The sequence below is a fragment of the Phlebotomus papatasi genome, chromosome 2 (assembly GCF_024763615.1).
Source record: "Phlebotomus papatasi isolate M1 chromosome 2, Ppap_2.1, whole genome shotgun sequence".
Taxonomy (NCBI): domain Eukaryota; kingdom Metazoa; phylum Arthropoda; class Insecta; order Diptera; family Psychodidae; genus Phlebotomus; species Phlebotomus papatasi.
This window is the reverse complement of record NC_077223.1, coordinates 67509816-67528625: the sequence shown is the minus strand read 5'-3', so window position 1 is coordinate 67528625 and position 18810 is coordinate 67509816. Positions and strand designations below refer to the sequence as shown.

General features: G+C 32.2%; 2 protein-coding genes across 6 annotated transcripts in view; one reads left to right on the top strand and one right to left on the bottom strand.

The window, feature by feature from the left end:
* Positions 1-1282, top strand: part of LOC129803950 (xenotropic and polytropic retrovirus receptor 1) — a 31400-nt gene extending 30118 nt beyond the window's left edge. The window contains exons 6-7 of one of the 2 annotated variants that reach the window (XM_055850846.1): positions 296-389; positions 871-1282. In XM_055850846.1, coding sequence (XP_055706821.1) covers positions 296-389; positions 871-878 — 102 coding nt within the window. In that variant the 3' untranslated portion in view covers positions 879-1282. Of the gene's footprint in view, positions 1-295 lie in introns of both variants that reach the window. The other variant, XM_055850845.1, reaches the window with a different exon arrangement.
* Positions 782-18810, bottom strand: part of LOC129803958 (uncharacterized) — a 53974-nt gene continuing 35945 nt past the window's right edge. The window contains exons 2-8 of one of the 4 annotated variants that reach the window (XM_055850856.1): positions 14443-14566; positions 11065-11150; positions 10867-10962; positions 10590-10739; positions 10319-10475; positions 5124-5279; positions 782-1458 (exon numbers count right to left, since the gene is read on the bottom strand). In XM_055850856.1, the coding sequence (XP_055706831.1) occupies positions 1394-1458; positions 5124-5279; positions 10319-10475; positions 10590-10739; positions 10867-10962; positions 11065-11150; positions 14443-14566 (834 nt within the window). In that variant the 3' untranslated portion in view covers positions 782-1393. Of the gene's footprint in view, positions 1459-5123; positions 5280-10318; positions 10740-10866; positions 10963-11064; positions 11151-14442; positions 14567-18810 lie in introns of all 4 variants that reach the window. The other 3 variants (XM_055850858.1, XM_055850855.1, XM_055850857.1) reach the window with 3 other exon arrangements.

The window sequence follows — 18810 nt, the reverse complement described above, 5'->3', positions numbered from 1 at the left end:
GTATGGCAACCAAAATTGGTATTACATTGTCGACGCTTCATAAAAAAGTCAATAAAAAATTTGGAGTAAATTTATACTCAATTCCATGAAGATAATAATTACATAATGTTCCACGGTTTAATTTTTTGTTGTTGCAAACGCGAGAAAAGCAGCAATTTGGTAATGTTTATTGAGCAAACAATAAACATAAAATTTAGGCTATAATAACAGAAATGTTAAGTGTGAAAAAGGAAACGTGACAATTGTAAGTAAAATGTTACTTGCCTTTTTTTTCTTTGGTGATGTCTTTCGGCAGGTCAGGGATATTTCTGTGGCTCCTTTGGATTGTTCCGACCAGACGACCATTCTGAGGATGATGGACGAGGAGGATGGTGTTGTCAATAGGCGCGGTAAGAAAGGCAATGGGAGTAAGAAGAGACATGAAGCTCGTTTGCTCATTCAAGCAGATTCAATTGATGATTTGGATCTCTAAAAGTGAAAGGGAAGGAATGCCTTCTGACTTTCCTCCCCAAGACAATATCAGTCCGATAACATAACCCATTGCTCTCTCTCTCTCACATAAAAGTCTCTCCATTTATAGTCTAGTCTTCTAGTCAATGGAATTTCAATCATATCCATCCTTTTTTTTGTGTGTGCTGTTATTTTGATCCCAAAGAACTTTGGAGAAGAGATACTTCTCCATGAGAAGAAAAATATTCAGGAACCAAATGAACCCTAAAAGTATTATTCTCGAAGGAAAAAGAAAAGAGTCAAAGAGTGAAGAAAGAAAACGTTGTAAATGTTAGTTAATTTATTGTGAATTTTTATTTATTCTAAAATGATACAAATATCTTGTTTTTTTTCTTACATATTTACTTAATTTTTTTTCAGTACAATAATTTCACCAAAAAAGAAAAGAAAAGAAACATAAATGAGTATATTTAAATGGTAATTTACACATTTATATAATTTATACTTTAATATTAACTTTTAATTCCATTTTAATTGAATTGTTCCTCTCGAATATTCGTTCACATAGAAACATGTCATCTCCTTAAGCTCGTTCAAATATAATCTATTAACATTGTTTCCTCACTCCATCTAAAAAACTTTGATGTTGTAATGAAAATTGATCACTGGAATTTGATGTGAAACCTTTTGCATAAAACGTAACTGGCGCATCCTATCTCGTCTTATATCGACCAACAACTAAGAAATAACATCTTCTATTTTTATGTGTGTTGTCTGTATAAATGTCTATATACCTCATGAGATGAAATTTATTAAAATGATTTTTAGTCATTGTATTGAGTATCTTCTAAAATTTTGCCTGGCCGTCATTTTGGACTTTAAAATTCGCAGTTATCTTTTTTTCCCTAAACAAAATTAAACATTTTTTTTTATAATAAATTCTTTAGTAATTTTCACACTGCTGCTGCTGCTGCGGATTCTCTTGCCACGTGAGAATTTCTTCATATTCTGAAATGAGATTGGGATGTTTTGTCCCCAGAGATACAGCAATAAGTGAAAAGTTTTCATTCACATTTGCAATTAAATTAAAGTGTGGTGCATGTGAGATATGAAATATTTCTATATGATGGAGTACAGAAGCATGAAAACACATTGAGGTGCATTAATCAGCAAATTTTCTATGTGGATAAAATCTAAAAAGGTGAAGCAAAAGTGCAGAATAAAGTAGAATTAGATAGTGAATTGGAGGGTCAGTCATTGAGAAAATTAGTCCCATAGAAGTATAAATTAAGAGCAAGGAGCTCCGTCAATTTTTGTACCAATCGTGTTTTATTTTTTTAATGTATAAAATTTTGTCTTACATAATTTGAATAATTATAACCTTCATTTGCAGTATTTTGCTAATTAAAATTAAAATTATAAATTCTTTTTGTTTTCCAAAACTAAATTTTACAGGGCTTCCCAAATTTTCGAGATATACTTTTTTATTACCCTTGAATTTAAAGAGAAAGCAATAGAGGAAGGCTTTCAGGCTTCACATATACTCTGGGTTCGAGTTCGAACATTTCATATTTTTCTTATATTCCTGATGTAATTCTTTCAGGAAAAGGTGTGCGAAATCTGTAAACCTTCCCCTATATAAAATATATTTTTTCCAACTTGTCATCGACCTAGAAATTAAACGATAATAATAATAATAATAATACTGGCACAACATTCCATGAAGGAACAAGGCCTTCCCACAAGGGGATTTCTAGACATGCATTATTATTTATTCTTGTACGGGATGAGGTTGTCAGTCCCATGCCCGTGGAATCAAGTGCAGTGAAGCTCACTGGATGCAATCCTAACTCCGAACACCTTTAACGTCAAAAAAATTCCTGGTGACCTAAAGGGCATTCGAACCCGGGACACTTGCATCGTAGAGCGAGTGCTCTACCACTTGACCCATTGAGTGCCCACTTAAACGATAAAACATATCAAATTCCGGTCTTGGGTTTCTCCAATAAAGAGCCAGCTTTCGAAAACGACTCCTACATTTTTTCACTTTGGATTATTTCGCAGGTAGTTCATCTCAATAGAGTAGGCTCTCGCTAATTCGGTTCTTTTAAGATCGGACTACTTTTTAATTCGGGCGGCAGTTAAATTCAAAAAAAGTTTGTTGACATTTTTCAAGTTTAATTATGATTATCAAATGAATCCAATATGTTCAAATCTGCCATGGCTTATCTGTTTTGATGTAATTTGGGTTATTAAGGGATTTTAATAAAATTTACAATATATATGAGTATGTAAGCTCAATAAGGGAAAGTGGCCTGCCTTTGAATGCAGCAGCCCTTGAATATATCAATTTTTCTCTTTTTTTCCAAAGGAAAAATCCTATTCTCTATACTATAATCAATAAAACTAGTTGTTTTCTATTAAATTCGATTAACAAAATAGAATTATTGCTTTGGGAAATAATAGGAAAAAATAAATATTCAATGGCTGCCGCATTCAAAGGCAGACCACTTTCCCCTATGTGTGTAGGGGAAAGTGCTCTCCCTTCGCACGTTCATGCCTTCGAATAATGTGAATTTCTTCTGTTAGTCGTAAGAGATTTACACTAAATTATCATGGAATTATCAACAATTGATGATAAGCCAACTAATATTTAATAGAAATGTGTAAATCTCTTAGGAAAACTAAAAGAAAATTCACATTATTCGAAGGCGTGAACATTCGAAGGGAGAGCACTTTCCCCTATGCAGATCAATAAAAATCGTTGTACTTCAAAAAGTTTATCGCCCGAATTTCTGTGAAATTCGGATGACATTTCGGTCTCAAAGGCCCGAATTTGAGAAAGTCTACTGTATTTCGTCCATAGGGGAATGTGGGGCTACTTTGAGCTGTAGGGCTAGATGATTAAATTATTTTTTCGCGTATTTCTAAAGGAAACTGGGTTTTAAGATAATGTAATTTGGATGGGCAAAACAATTGTGGATATCTGTTGCAGATTCTAAATTTGAATTTAAATAATTATGGGAGTCAGCCTTTATAGATTAGAGTTGCTTTTATGGTTAGGACTTGCCAGATAGAAAAGAAGCGTAGAAGTGTCAGTTTTTAGAGGGAATTCTGCTGCAAAGGACGCTAAGAGATAGATTGCAGAAATTTAGAGATTTTGTAAGTAACATTAGAAGAAAACTAGATTATATGTTACAAGAGGAATTTATGAAGTTGATGAAAAGAATTACCTGTAAGTAGAAAATTCAAGAAATATTGTAATAGAAGTTTGAGGGATCTCTATTTATAGGGCAATTAGGATAAAAAAGTGAGCAGGAATTAAGGGAGATTTAAGAGAGCACCTTTGAACGCTCAGGTGAAAAAAAAAAAGAAAAGATAGATTAGATGTTCAATGTCTGATCACCCCCTTTTTTCAGAACTTAAATCATTCGCATTTCGTTTCGTATTTCGCATTCGCACATTCGTTTTGTTCACATAGACTTTGATACCGTATTATTTGAAGAATAAAGAATATTTCCGATGGAAGAATTTGAAATTGAATATCTCAATAAAATAATTGAAAGGACTATTAGAAAAAGACGAAAAAATCATATGTCAATGTAGTCCCACAATTCAAAGTAGCTCCACCTCCCCCTACATGCCTATGCCTAATAAAATCGCCATCTTGAATTTTTAAGGTCTAAGTTTAGTTCAGGGTTTTGGTCAGGAGAGCAAGAGGACATAAAAGGGACCGGGGCACTACAATACACTGTTTTTCAAGAATTTTTTCTTCAATTTTTGGCACGATTTCGATATTTTCCTTCTTCTTAGATTTCGTGAAATCCAAATTGAGGAAAAAATTATAAAAAGACAGTGTAACGTAGTGCCCCATTCCTTTTTATGCCCTGTTGCAATCCTGACAAAAACCCTGAACGAATCTCAGAACAAAAAAATCCAAGACTTCACCACTACTGAAGAAGGCTTGAAGACCGAGCCGAAAGCTCTGGAGATAGTTGATGTATTTCCTTGAGTGATTGTTAATTTCCCGACAACCTCTGGAATCCCTTAAGTTGATAATTTTTTTGTATATTTCGGAAACAGCTCCTACGGTTCTATTTGTAAATTTAGAAATGTTTTGGAAATTGTCTAGTCTAGGTGAAGATTGTGTTCATACATGTCTATGTTCAAAAAATAACGGAATAATTTTTGAATATCATGACATTTTTGGAGCTCTCTGCTAGACATTTCGAAAATCAGCCTCTGTCTATTTAAGTCCAATTCTTAACCCTTTAAACCTAATTCTTAAACCTTACTTTGCAACTCAATTCTTTGGAAGTAGTACATTTTTAGTCCCACAATGAAATTTGGGGGAGTTTTTTGTTTTGATTGCTGTCTGTCGGTTTGTAAAATAAACTCTTGAATTCGGAGCGTAACTTCTGAAAGGGGCGTGGCCTAAAATTCTTTTTTTTTTGCGGAGCTTACTCAAGAAGTTCAACACTATCTCTTTGTCATATATAAAGTTATAAAAGCTACGAATTTGTCTGAAAATCCCTTTTAAACACAATCATTGCAAAGGGTATAAATTTGTATTATTTTTGTCAAGATGGATAAACAAGGTTAATAACTTTGGGAGTAATTATCCTCAATGACTGTCCCCTCCTTTGCGAATTCTTTTCAGTAGAATGTGTCACCTGGCAGGGTGTCTATCACGAGTGTGTGACCATTTCCATTTGCGTCACTCAATGCTGATGATTCGGAACAGCATTTCGCATCGTCTGGGAATTGAACGTGCCTCTTCGACTGTTTTTTGGTTCTTTGATGAAATGGGGAGGATATGTGAATAACACCTAAATTAAGGGGGGATGCATAAGGAGAAGGCCTTTTTCATCATTTTTTTTCAGCATACATTTGCATACTCAAACATTCAGGAGATAGAAAACACGTGTTCAACACTATGACATAGTCTCTAAAACCACACATCATATTTTTAGGCAACATCCGCAGAGTGGGATTTTTTTTTCATGGTTTTCCTTTCAATCAAATTTGTCTTCCATGTGCGTAATATTGCATAGAAATATTTTTTTTGGGTGAAATAAAATTATTCAAATGAAATTTACTTATCTGCGAAATAAATTTCAATTTGGTTGCAATTCGTTTATTGTTTCGCATTATTTCATAGCAGATGCATAATAAATTTATCGTAATTTTTTTTGTATTATTTCCCGCTAAATGTACAAAAAAGCGTGTGATCCATGATAAATAATTCATGATTATGTTTTGTATCGAAATAAATCCCAAAAAAAAGAGGTGGATACGGCGACATTTTTCATTATGCTATTTTTTACATTCCTTTTATGGCTCCTGGGAAATGGGAGTCGAAAGGCTTTAAGCGGCGGATTTCCGTAGAAGTTTAATGTCATCATTATTTATGAAGTTTTTTATTTTAATTAATAAAACTGAACACTTGACGAAATTTGTTAAACTGTGAAATTGGTGAAAATATACAAAGTTAACAATAAAAATATCAATAGTAATATAAATTGGCAGTAACTGTTTTATTTACCACAAAAGAGATTTTTTTCTTAAATATTATTAACTTTACAGCCGAAAAACTCTGGCACTTAAAAAAATTATTTGGAGTCAAGAAACACGGTATAGACCTATTTTTTAAAAGCTTCTTTATTTCCTCCTCTTACGACGTTTCGGAGATTGGTTGTCTCCTTCCTCAGGTATGGACAACCAATCTCCAAAACGTCGTAAGAGCAGGAAATAGAGAAGTTTAAAAACAAGGTCTGTCTAGACCGTGTTTCTTGACTCCAAATTATCCACAAAATATCAGATCAGTTATTTTTTGTAATATAATTGAATTATTAGGTCTCAATCTCTGATTTTCATTAATTTTAAATTTAAAAAAATACTTAGGTTCTTATGGCCTCTACACATTGGGAGCAATTTTAGTCAAAAATTGCTTTTTTGAAGGAAATTCCCTGCAGCGTTGTAGGGGGAAACGTCAAATTTCTGTCAAAAACGCAATTTTTGACGAAAATTGCTCCCGATGTGTAGACACCTTTAAAGACTCCATAATCGTCTAAATTCTATTTAAAATCGCTCTATTTGTCTTTTGAATGAACAATTGTTGTAAATAATTACTTACGTTCAGAGAGTTCTGCACTTTCTTCCTATTATATTTCTATTTATTATTTTTGAAGGTTATATTCAGCATAACCTCACATTCCAAAGACCCTAAGTAACTTTGTAAATAAATAAGAGGATTAGGGTAAGTGTGCCAAATTTCGGCATAGTTGCATACAAGCGCCAAAGTCTCAAGTTTGAAATGTAATATCTTTAATAGAAATTGATTTTTTTATTCCTTCTACTTAAGGAGTGTTGCTTAGAACCTTGTAGACAGTTTATCGTCCTAATTTACTCTGAAAATCCTTTCTAATACATTTTAAAATGAATAAAAATGTAGACATAGCTTTGGTGCCCTATTTCGGCCACCATCATTCTCATAGTTCCTTACTCTTTAAGATTTTTTCCAATGCCTTTTTCAGGTCATCTCGTTTGTCGAAGCTACATTTTTTGGTATTCTTTTGCATTGTATAATCTCTAGAGAGAGTATGTAAAAACTAAAAACTCATGGAAATTCGAGGAACAAAAAAGGTGGCCGAAATTGCAAGCTGGCCTGAATTTGACACACTTACCCTAAATGCATATTTTAAGAAATCCATAAAGTAGTTTAGTAGCGACATTGTACCGTTTAAATGTGTAATATTTTAAAAACTTTAATCGGTCAATTTAGCGTTTAACGTTTAATTGTTTAGCCGGTCTTGGTAGGTTTAGTGTTAATGATAATATTTTTCGCAAAATTCTGGATCATTTTAGTTTTATTGACCAAAACTTATTTTTCTATACTATTTTGCAAAATATTTTTTTAAATCTAAAATTCAATGCTATTGTTTCGTGTTTTCAATTTTGATTGCACAAAAATGGTTTAAAATTATATTAAATTTTAGAACACAATTAGAAAAATCGACTGACAATAAACTTTGATTTTTTGAATATAACTATTCATTAAAAATTTTAATTTTCGCTATAAATCTTTGTTACGGAAGTACAGGAAAACTGTGAATAGAATGAAAAGCTTCCATGAATTCATAAAAGAATATATACTGTTGCCCCTCATATGTACTGAAAATAAAAACTATACCATAGAAAACTACTTTTCAACTTTGCACTGACGAGGAAAGGATTGTAGTCATTTCTATGTATAATTTATTTTATTTATTTATTTAAAAATCAATGCTTTTGAGCAGGTGCTCTTCAAAGCTAAAATGTATAAAGTATTTTGAAGGCTACATGGTATAAAAGTATAAAGATTTATCAGAAAGCAAAGTTTGCGTCCACCACCGTCTTAGCGTTGGTGACCAACTTCCAGAGCCAAACGGTGGAAATGTTCTTTCTCAGCTTGTATAAGTCATCTGCATCATTTAAAAAAAAAAGAAAATTTTCTGACTTTTTTGGTGAAAGGAAATAAAAATCAAACTAAGACGACAAAAAGATTTGGATAAGCCGCTGATGTTTTTCCTCAATAATTCAATAATCTTTTAATTAAATAATAAAATCAATAATAAAATAATAAAATAAAATTAATCAAAAAATAAAATCAAATAAAATTAAAGAAATATCACAACGAAACGAAGATAATTAAAAAAAAATAAAAATTATAAAATATTAATTACTTTATGATTGAAATTACAATCCTCTGGTTCTGAAAATCCAATCGCATGACATACATATTTATTACATATTTATTTTTGTTTTATCTAATGACTGGACTGTTAATTTTACAATCCTGCTAAAAGTTTTATTTGATAATTTCTGATATTTACTATTTTAGTTGAGTGTACTATTTATTATTTGAGAAGGTTGAGGGACTTGAATTTTATTTTTTTTCTGCAACACTATCTTCTTGTGTCTTTATGAAGCTCCGAATTCTCCGGATAGGGGAAAGCACTTTCCCTTAGAAAGTTCATGCCTTCGAATAATGTGAATTTTCTTTTAGTTTTCCTAAGAGATTTACATATTTCTATTAAATATTAGTTGGCTTATCATCAATTGTTGATAATTTCGTGATAATTTAGTGTAAATCGTTTACGAAAAACAAAAGAAATTCACATTATTCGAAGGCATGAACGTTTGAAGGGAGAGTACTTTCCCCCAGTTAATTGAAAGAAAACAGTCCTCAGGAGATGGTAAATTCTAAAGCCTTTTTGCAAGTGGATTTTAACTTTAATAAATTTTTAATAAGCGAATTGTAAAGAACTTTATCCAAGTTTTATTGGTGTACAAATGATATTAAAGTAGTTAAAATACTTCTACTTATGTTCGTAATGTAGCATAGTAATATTTTAAGCGTTTTTGTAGACGTTACCCCTTAAGGGGTTATGTGGGTCACGCAGACTAAAAAACATATTTTCTTTACATTATTTTCTCAACATAATAAAAAAAATAATTCGACCTCTTAAGCATATAAAGGTACAACATTTTGACTATATATTTTCTGAAATTTTCGTTTCGGGGATTCTGAAAATCAGGCCCCATCGGATGAATTTTCTAGTTTTTTAAATGAAAATTTCAGAAAAGATACTTTAGATATTGTACTTTAATACGCTTAAGAAATAGAATTAAAATAAAAAAAAATTATATTGATAAAAAATAGAGAAAAATATGACGTTTTTCAAACTTTTTAGACCCATGTAACCCCTTAAGAACCATCTACCAGAACGCCCAAAATAAACGGTTTTTGCGACTTTGCTATTGAATCGAATAATATACAGTTTTCAGAGGTTACTACTTTTTCAGGAATATAATTTCTTTATTTGAATTGTACATAGAATAATTAAAAAATATCGACTTTTTCAATTGTGACAGCCTTTAAAAAAAAATGCGATTCCTTGGCTTAAAAATTAAGTTTAAAAGCTTATAACAAATGTTATTGTCTATAAAGTTTAAAAATTATGTGTATTTCTTTAGCAAATCTATTTAAACAAATACCCTGAAATTTTCAATTCAATCGGATAAAAATTACTCGAGTTTTGTTGTAAGCTGCGGAGTGCCTCAAAAATATATTTACGCTCAGTCCGCGTATTATTGCACCGTTTTTTGTAACGTTTTCTTCAAGGTATATGTAACAACTCCTGAAAATTTCATATTAATAGATTCATTAGCAAATTTACAAAAAAATAAAATAAAATAAAAAAATGTTAATTATGGGCGTTCTGATAGATGTTACCCCTTAAGAAAAATTGTGTTCTATCTCTCTTATTGTAAGGGATTTTTGGCTTTAATTTTAGATTTTTACTGAAAAAGCCGCTTTTATTTATTCCGATTCTGACCAACTTGCGACTCCCATCTCCCAGTCAGACTTCTCTAATGGACTATAAATTTGCATGACCAACGAGGAGAATTCATCAATTTTATTTTTGATAAGTAGAGCGTAAACGAATGAAACAGATTTTTTGGGGCACAGAGATGAAGAATGGATTCCGTAAAAGTTTCTGAGACCATTTTCATCACTGTGTGAAAATTGGCACGACAAATAAAATGTGCGCCAAAGATGAGTCTTATCGTTTAATCTACCGATTAAATGATAATCTTTATACTTTGATTTCCTCATTGTTCTTTGCTTCTATCACCCTCAAAGTTATTTTCCATCTTAATCCCCCTCTGTGGATGCCTTTTCTTTGCCATTTTTTGTGCTCAACGGAAAGTGAAAATTGTCAGTGTGATAAGAGGAATTTGGTGAGTTAAACTTCTTGTGACTTTAGTTAACTTTCACATTTTTTTTGTGGTAGTAGTAAAAGGCATAGAAAAAAATACAAACCAAGAGATCCATTTAGTTGAGTCTCTTCCGGAATAATTGTACAATTCGTATGTGGACAGATTGTTGGACTTGTGAGATGTCGATGGCTATTTGGTCGTTGACTGTTAGGACATGAACTCGATGGCGTTGGTGGAATGTATCGAACATTTTGGTATGGCTTTTGGGAAAGAAAGAAAAAAAAGAAAAGAAATCCATGAAGGAAAATGAGCACTTTTGGGGTAAAAATCACACCCAGACGAAAATTTGTGGAAGTATAAAAGAAAAGACTCACGCCATAGATATTCTTTGGGGTTTCAGCAATTCCGCGACCCTCCTTAAATTCCTGATACTGCGAAATAACGCAGAGTAAGGAATAAACATTGAGACACATTAGGAAGAAATCTATTGTGAATAATGTGGCCGTTAATGGTTGGAAATCGAGCTATTTTCCAAATGAGCAGCAAGAAGAAAGAACATGATTAATTAGTAGTAAGAAAAGGAATTTTTCTGTGGAAAAGAGCCTCCCATTTTTTGCCCTTTGTAGTGAGGAAAAAAAAAGAAAAACTCACCGTCTCCAAGATGACTAAGTGGACAAAATGAGCGAATGCCACGAGAATGTCCGCTATCATTACGAAAATCCATGGTAGAAGGAGTTCTCTCTGGTTCTGCAAGTGAAAGCCAAGGAGAATAGAGACATAAAAATAAAGATTGTGTCTGTGAGGAAACAAAAAAAAGGGAGAATATTGAAATTATATGGCAAAACTAACCGTTCTAAGGCCAACAATAACAAGAATCGAGGATATAACGCCACAAGATGCACAGATCAGCAGCAGAATATTGAATATCACAGATGCTGAAAGAAAAGCGTGACAAAATGAGTAACATTTAGAATTTCACATACAATGTTTTCGAAATGGATACGAATTGACCGATTTTTACTTGGATTTTTATAAATATTTTTTTTTTTGTAAATCCTTCTGAACACAAAAAAGCCAAAATGTTCAGGATAACGGTTCATACTCTTTGACCGTGAAAACTTGTAGAGGGATGTGGGGTACCTTTGAATTAGGGGTACCTTTGAAGGTACCTTTAAAGGTTTATCATAATATAATTTAGCTTTACAATGGATTTGCAAAGCTATCACGGTAAGGTTTAGTTCTGTTTAAAAATAGAAGAAAAAAGCCCATTTTTAATGCTGCCCCAATTCAAAGGTTCCCCACTTTCTCCTAAACAGTTAGATGAGATATAAACTATGATAACTGGGGTAGTAAACATTAGGTAGAAGCCAATTAAATCCCTCGAGATGAAAAAACGAAGATTCCCGATCCCGTTGCGGGAATGTTATCTTCAAAGATAAATAAACAACTACATTGATTTGTTGATAAACCGGCTAAATTTATTGATTGATACCTTTTCAACAAAATGTGGTATTTCACCTGGAATAAGCTAAAGAGACTATTTAACAGTGAATTGAAACTGGTGATTTTATTATTTATAGTTTTGATTGATTTTAAATTTGGAAGAGAGAACAAAGTAAGTAATCCCAGGGAATAGTAAATTCTCAGCGATATAAATTCAGCAGATAAATGCTTAAATTTTAGCTGAATTGCTGATTCTAAGTCAATAATCATAGTCTAGCAACTAGTGATTCCAAATAACCGGGTTTTTGTGACAGACGGTTAACCGGGTTTGGACTGGTATGAAACCGGTTAACCGGTTTAAAACCAGTTTCAGATTTAGGATTAGATTATGGAATTTAGAGCAATTTTTCAGAACCTGAACTGAAATATTTAACACATAAATATATATTCTTTTTCTCAATTAGTTTAGAATTTATTTATTTTATTGCTTTATTTTTTATTTAAAATAATTCAGGAAATTTCAGAGAACAGGAAAATTACTGGGACTTTTTCCAATAATATTGTACAGTGGAAAAGCTAATGAAATGTAGATCACCGTAAAAATAACTATTTTTTCATACAATTTATTTTTCTTAAAATAATTTGGTTATAAACGTAATCATTTTTGACAAACTTTAATGAGGAAATACTTAAAAATTTTATTCTATATCTTGGAAAGTTAAAAAAAAAAAACAATATATATATATATATATATATATATATATATATATATATATATAATATATATAGAAAATGTTTTAACGAACAAACCGAAAGGGTTTTCATCTTTATTTTTAAAATCCTATGACTAGTTAAATCTTGTTAAACTTAAGTTTAGAAAATTTGAATCGTGGAAGAGAAATAATTTTCGTAAAAATATAAAAAAAAGAATATTGGAAGGATTGTACCAAGATTTTTCGCTACTTATATTCTCTATAAAGTTTTTTTTGTAAAATTTTGTAAAAGTATTGTCAAAATTATCCTTTTTTCAACAACAAAAATCCAGATTTTTCAATCGGGAATGGTTTCTAAAGTCAATTTTTTAGATCAATCTCTACAGAAAATATACCGATGCATAATTTTTGATATTATATATTATGAAAATCATGACTACAATTTACACAAAAATTCACAAATAATTTCGTATAAAAAAATCCATAGGCATTTTGATAAAGAAGAAATAAAATAAAAGGAAGCCTTTGTTGTTTTTTGCTCCATTGGTTGAGAAAATAATAAATACCAGATTTTGACAAAAAAAATTATAAGAATCTTGTGTAACCATCTTGGTGAATTTGGATCTAATAAGATATGAAGTTAAAATATAACAAGATTTAATAAAAAGCTCTATGAAAACAGGGAGAGGTAAGCATCCTGTTACTTTTCCACATAAAACAATATTTTACAAGATTGTACTAAATCGTTTACAAATTTTTTCTCAGTAGACAATTGAGTCTTGAGTACAGAGCTGTACTAAAAAAATGTGCGATTTAATTTTACATTGGAATAACACCATAAGAGAATTAAGACTGTCTACAACCATTTAAAGGAAAAGGAAAAAGGACGGTGCGAGATAATGTTCACTTTTGGGGGGATCCTCCGAAGATCGGAAGTTCATATCTCTTACCGTTTGACCTCTAGTTCAGGAACAAACTTAAGTTTAAATAACAAAAAAATCCGAGAAATTAGTCAAAAATCGGTACTTAACCGGTTCATTACCGATGAAGACATATGCAGCCAGGATCAGAAATACATTTCCAAAAGATCCAAATTTGACCAAATCGGTTGAAAAACGGGCCCGCCAAAGTGGTTGACCTTTGGCCTTCAATAATTCAAAATGGCAAATTTTTCAGTCATAGATTTGGACGAAATGTTCGCCTGGACCACCTTTAAAACATATCCGAAAATTATTGAAAAAGCTTGGGCCAATTTTGAGAAAAACCAAAAAACATGGTTTTTAGGGGATGGAGGGGTGGCGGAGGGAAGAAAAACAAGCCTAAAAATATTGGTTTTATATTGGGGGTCATCGAAGACCGCAAGTCGATATCTCATACCATTTATGCTCCAGGACGATGACAAGTTGAAAAACGACTATTATATAGTTCGAGCAGTATAATAGAGTTGTAACATTCTTAAATGTTAATAAACACTTAGAGGAGACCGGGGCAGAATTAGCCACGTATAGTATTAGATCTATTAGATAGTGGTATCTTATAATGTGCCTTTGAAGGAATATTGAAGGAACCACTCTTTATTCTAAATATATACTTCCCTTACTATTCATTGAAATATATATCAGCCTCATACAAACATTTTTTGTACAAATTATACGCAATGAAAAATTTAATTTGGTGGTTAATTCTACCCCGGTCTCCCCTACTTTTAAAAATCCTGGTTCTATTAATATTAAGATAGCCATACTACTTTTTTACGAATAAAAACCACTCAGTGATCATCGCTACCATAAATGTAGATTACACTCCACTTCAATGTCTTACTTAAAGAACTCTACAAGGCAATATAATTCAGTAATTGCTTCTTGGGTTTCTTGGGTAATTTTCTCCATATACCGCAACGTCATAACGACGACATATACCAGTTACAGCTATAGAATGTATATAGTATGCTTAACATTGCAATCTGTTCAATAGAGGATATTCCTCCTTTTTGCTCTAAAAGTAATAAAAATCGGTCATATCGTGTCGGTTGTTTTGGCACGTGTACGCAATCTGTTCAGGATGTTCTTACTTGGAGAAATTTCTCCCTTCTCGAGGATGCTATCCCCGCTTGGTCTCTCCACTTCCCCCGTCAAATAGCGACGCTCATCGTGAAGGTAGTCAGCAGCAAATATGCACGACGCAGAAAAATAGATCTGGAAAAGAAGGAAAATTGAGCATATAAATAGTGCCTTTAACATTCAATTCATCCACTAAGGGTTTTACAATGATTCATCATATATCTTTGCAAATCACTAACAAATTACACCACCCCAAGACATGGATAATTAATCAGGGAGTCGTAGAAAGTTTGGCCTTCTTGCAAATTGACTAATGACTTCACAACTTCCCACAAGAATTAATCAATTATAGACGGATAATTTGCATTATCTCGTTGTTTGGGGATGATTTGCTGTGAGATGAGCCAAGTTTGTGGATTTATCCATTAAAATCTTCTTTGCTGTCTCCTACGCGTGGCTCTGTTCGGCTAACACCATCGTGATGAATTTCTAAAACGATCCCCCATGGCTATATAGTTCAAATTGGGGCATGAAGAGATTTACAAGAACTTTTATCTCTTATTTTGGATGATTTGTTTTTCCAGCTAATCATTAATTGAGATGTTTTCTTCGTGATTATTTTCAGAAGCTTAAAGTACGCTATTCTAAGGCTTAAGGATTATAGCATGACATATTTAATGCTTGCAATTGAAGCTGTATAAAGCGTTAGGAATTCCTATCTTTTTGTCGTTAAGCCTGCAAACGTGAGACTTATAATTACTTGTCACGTTTTTAAATAATTCCCACCTCAATTCTCAAGGCATCCGTACACAATTCAGATGGGAAAATAAAAAAATAAAAATGGAATATTTAAAATAAATGTTGATACGACAATGGTAGATGTAAATGACAAAAGTCATTAGTGTAGGGGAAAGTGCTCTCCTTTCGAACCTTTATGCCTTCGAATAATGTGAATTTCTTTTGTTTTTCGTAAGAGATTTACATTAATTATTACGGAATTATCAACAATTGATGAGAAGCCAACTAATATTTGATAGAAAGGTGTAAATCTGTTAGGAAAACTAAAAGAAAATTCACATTAATCGAAGGCATGAACATTCAAAGGGAGAGTAGGGGAATGTGACCATGCTTGATACTGTAAAATGATGTCCAAGGTTTGTGATTATTTTCTGATTAACACACAAACCGAAGCGATTCTTGCACTATGACAAAAAAAGTCTCACTTATTAGGTTCATAATCCAACCTCAAATAGTTCCTGGAAATCCTTAGATTTTCCTCAAGAAGAAAATGGAAATTCAGTAGCGATTTTTATACAAGTTGGGTCCGGGGCCTTCCTGTATAATAATTGATTCGACAATTCGGAGGCCCATTTTCACTGCAAAAAATTCACCGGATACAAAAAATTGCACATCAATATTTAGACCGATCTCTAATCTATCTGCTTAAATTGTTTATATGACTGGTTATTAGTTTTAAAATCACTTTTATGTAATTTTTCTAAGCCATGTTTTTATGACATTAGGGCGCTAGCGAAAACCGTTTTTTCACTTTGAGTCCATGAAAATGTCATTCTGCAACCTTAAAATTCAGGCAACAGGGTTGAATTCTATGTCAATTGTCGATAAAATTGGCGGATTGCAATATGTGTAATTATGAAATAATCACATCTAATGATATAGTTGCCACATTAAAATTATCATTCATGGACCCTTCTTAAAATATAGGATGGACACAAGTAGAATTTATGAATTTGTTACCACCCACAAAAACAGTGTCCACCAAGTAAAAATATTTTTACATAAATATTAGTACTGATGACCCCTCTATGTGCCTATGATAGTAGTTTTCGTGAACAGCGACATTAATTAAGAAATACTTATGAAATATCATGTATCAAAATTACAGTTTTGGGCCTATTTTTGATTTTTGCTTCCTGAAACTAGGAAAAAAGAGCTAGGATCCTAATTTTTTTTTAGGAAATGTGAGGCTTAGCACCAGCTATTGAAATATATTGCGATGAGTCATAACTATATTGATTAACATAGGAAAAAAATAGTTATTATCAAGCTTGGATCGTATCAAGCATGGTCACTTTCCCCGACTTTCCCCTATGCTCAGAAATATTTAGCAAGAAATGACATATCATGGAACGGATGGAATACAATAGAATTAAAATAATTTATTGCAATGAATATTCAGAATAAAATACGGATAACGTTTCAGAAACGATTTGCATTCGTATCCTTTAAGAAATTGAGGCATTTTAATGACAAATTTTGAAATTTAATGAATTCAAATCTAACAAGCTTTAAAGACGTAAACAATAAACTAACTTTAAATACAATAAATTTATAAATTATTCTATTAGAAAAGAAATAAATCCTGCACTAACATTTCGAGAAATTCTTTCAATAAAGATCAAATTTAAAAAGGGTAAAGGCAAAATAAAAAAGTTATAAGATGATTATTATATTAATCAAAGTGCGAATTTATAGAAAAGCATATATTCCGTAAATTATAATAATTTGAAGCTTTTAGTTTACGTTAACTCTAACCTTGAAAATCCAAATCTTAATTAGGAAAACTGCTTGTAATTTGGAACAGCTTATAATTTTGGACACTTTGAAGGTAAAGTTGGACATTACAAATAAATTAATTCAAATTATGGAATTTCCTTCCAATACTTAATAAGTAATACATTCTATCTAAATATTTATTCCTTTTAGAAGATTTTAACACTAAATTCTTTCAATTTTAATATGATTTGAATTAAAATTGTTTTGTTGAAACTTCAGTGTGAGCAGTTTTTACGAGAAATATGACCGAACTTTGTATTTCACTCCTCGCTTTCGTGGAATATTAATCATTTTTTCTATATTTTTTTGAGATGATATTAAATATTCCTTGAATATTGTGTTAATTCACTTTAACAGTGATTTGTTCATTTAACCTGAAGTGAGATTTCCCTTGTGAATTACGTTTTTTCGTATGAAAAATATACAATTTTGTCAGATATTCACCGTGAGGTGATACTTTTTATTTTGGACAAATGTTTTTTTCTCTCTCGATTTGTAAATTTTTAGTTTAAATAATGAAGTATCATCTCTACGAACAAAATGCAGTGCAAAAATCCTTAAAAGAATACCGGAAAGGCAAGGAAATACGTAAATCCGCGCGTACTCTCATTGCCGAAGTCGACTTCTTAGCTGTCCAAAATTGCAAGCAAATTGTCCAAAATTGCAAGCCAGGCAGGTGTCCAAAATTACAGTCAAATTCATCTTCACGTTTTTATTAATTTTAAACAATTTAAGATTAATTTCAAAAGAAGAAAAGACGATGAACTGCTTGTCAAGGTTTTAAACAAGACTTCTGGCAAGGAAACTAAAAACAATTAAATTTGTATTAAGAATATTGTACTTTAAACTTAGGACATTGGTGCTTATTTTTACCTTGTCCCAAATTACTAACGCTTCCTCTAATCTAGCCGGAATCTAAAGATTTTATTAGATTTTTAATCTATAATTGGGCCGTAATTTAAAAAGGGATCAGTAAGTTTTTTTTTAACTTTTACTTTAATATTATTAATCTTTTCGAGATATACAAGGTAATCATTTTTACAATGTCAATTCTCGTATAGTATGGAAGAATTTGCTAAGTCCATTGTAAATGACCGGCCAGAGGAGCGCCTTCCCGTGGTGTGGATGCTTCTAAATCAGACATTTAGATCTTTGCAGCGGGCGGGACTCGAACTCACTACTGTAAGAGTCGAGTCAGAGATATCATCCTCCCAAGAGATAAGATAAGATTTTGCCAGGGGTCAGTTCTCCATTTCGGATTTCTGATGCATCCAAGCCGCCAATTGGGCCCCTTATGCTTCCCCACTCCTATTCTATCTTATCCCCCGATACGGGTAGCCGCTCTATATCACAGCTCTGTGGGTAATCAGTGCCGTTACTATATCACAGCATCCCTTCTCGGTGTGTTTTGATCAGTGACAGCGAATATTTGTATCGACTGAAGTACCAATTTCATGTCGAAACTCGTTTTCGTACCAGCCTCTATTGTTTAGGCGGTTCATTTTTTTTTGCCAATATGCACCATTGACATTACTATTCATTCATTCACTGGACGAATTCAAAGCCGATATGGCATGAGAAATCTTTTTTTTGCTGCAAGACCCCGCAGTCAGAGAGCCATTGCTCTATCCACTGACCCACTCGAGGCTCTCGCCCAAAAGATAATACTCTTGCCTATTGCACCACTGAGATCCCCGTAGTACTCCCCGATTTACTTTAATAATAACAACGCTTGCTATTGAGAATAAACCTCCTGAAGAGAGAGAAATAGTTATTGGAGGGTAAAGATAGAGTTAGCGTCC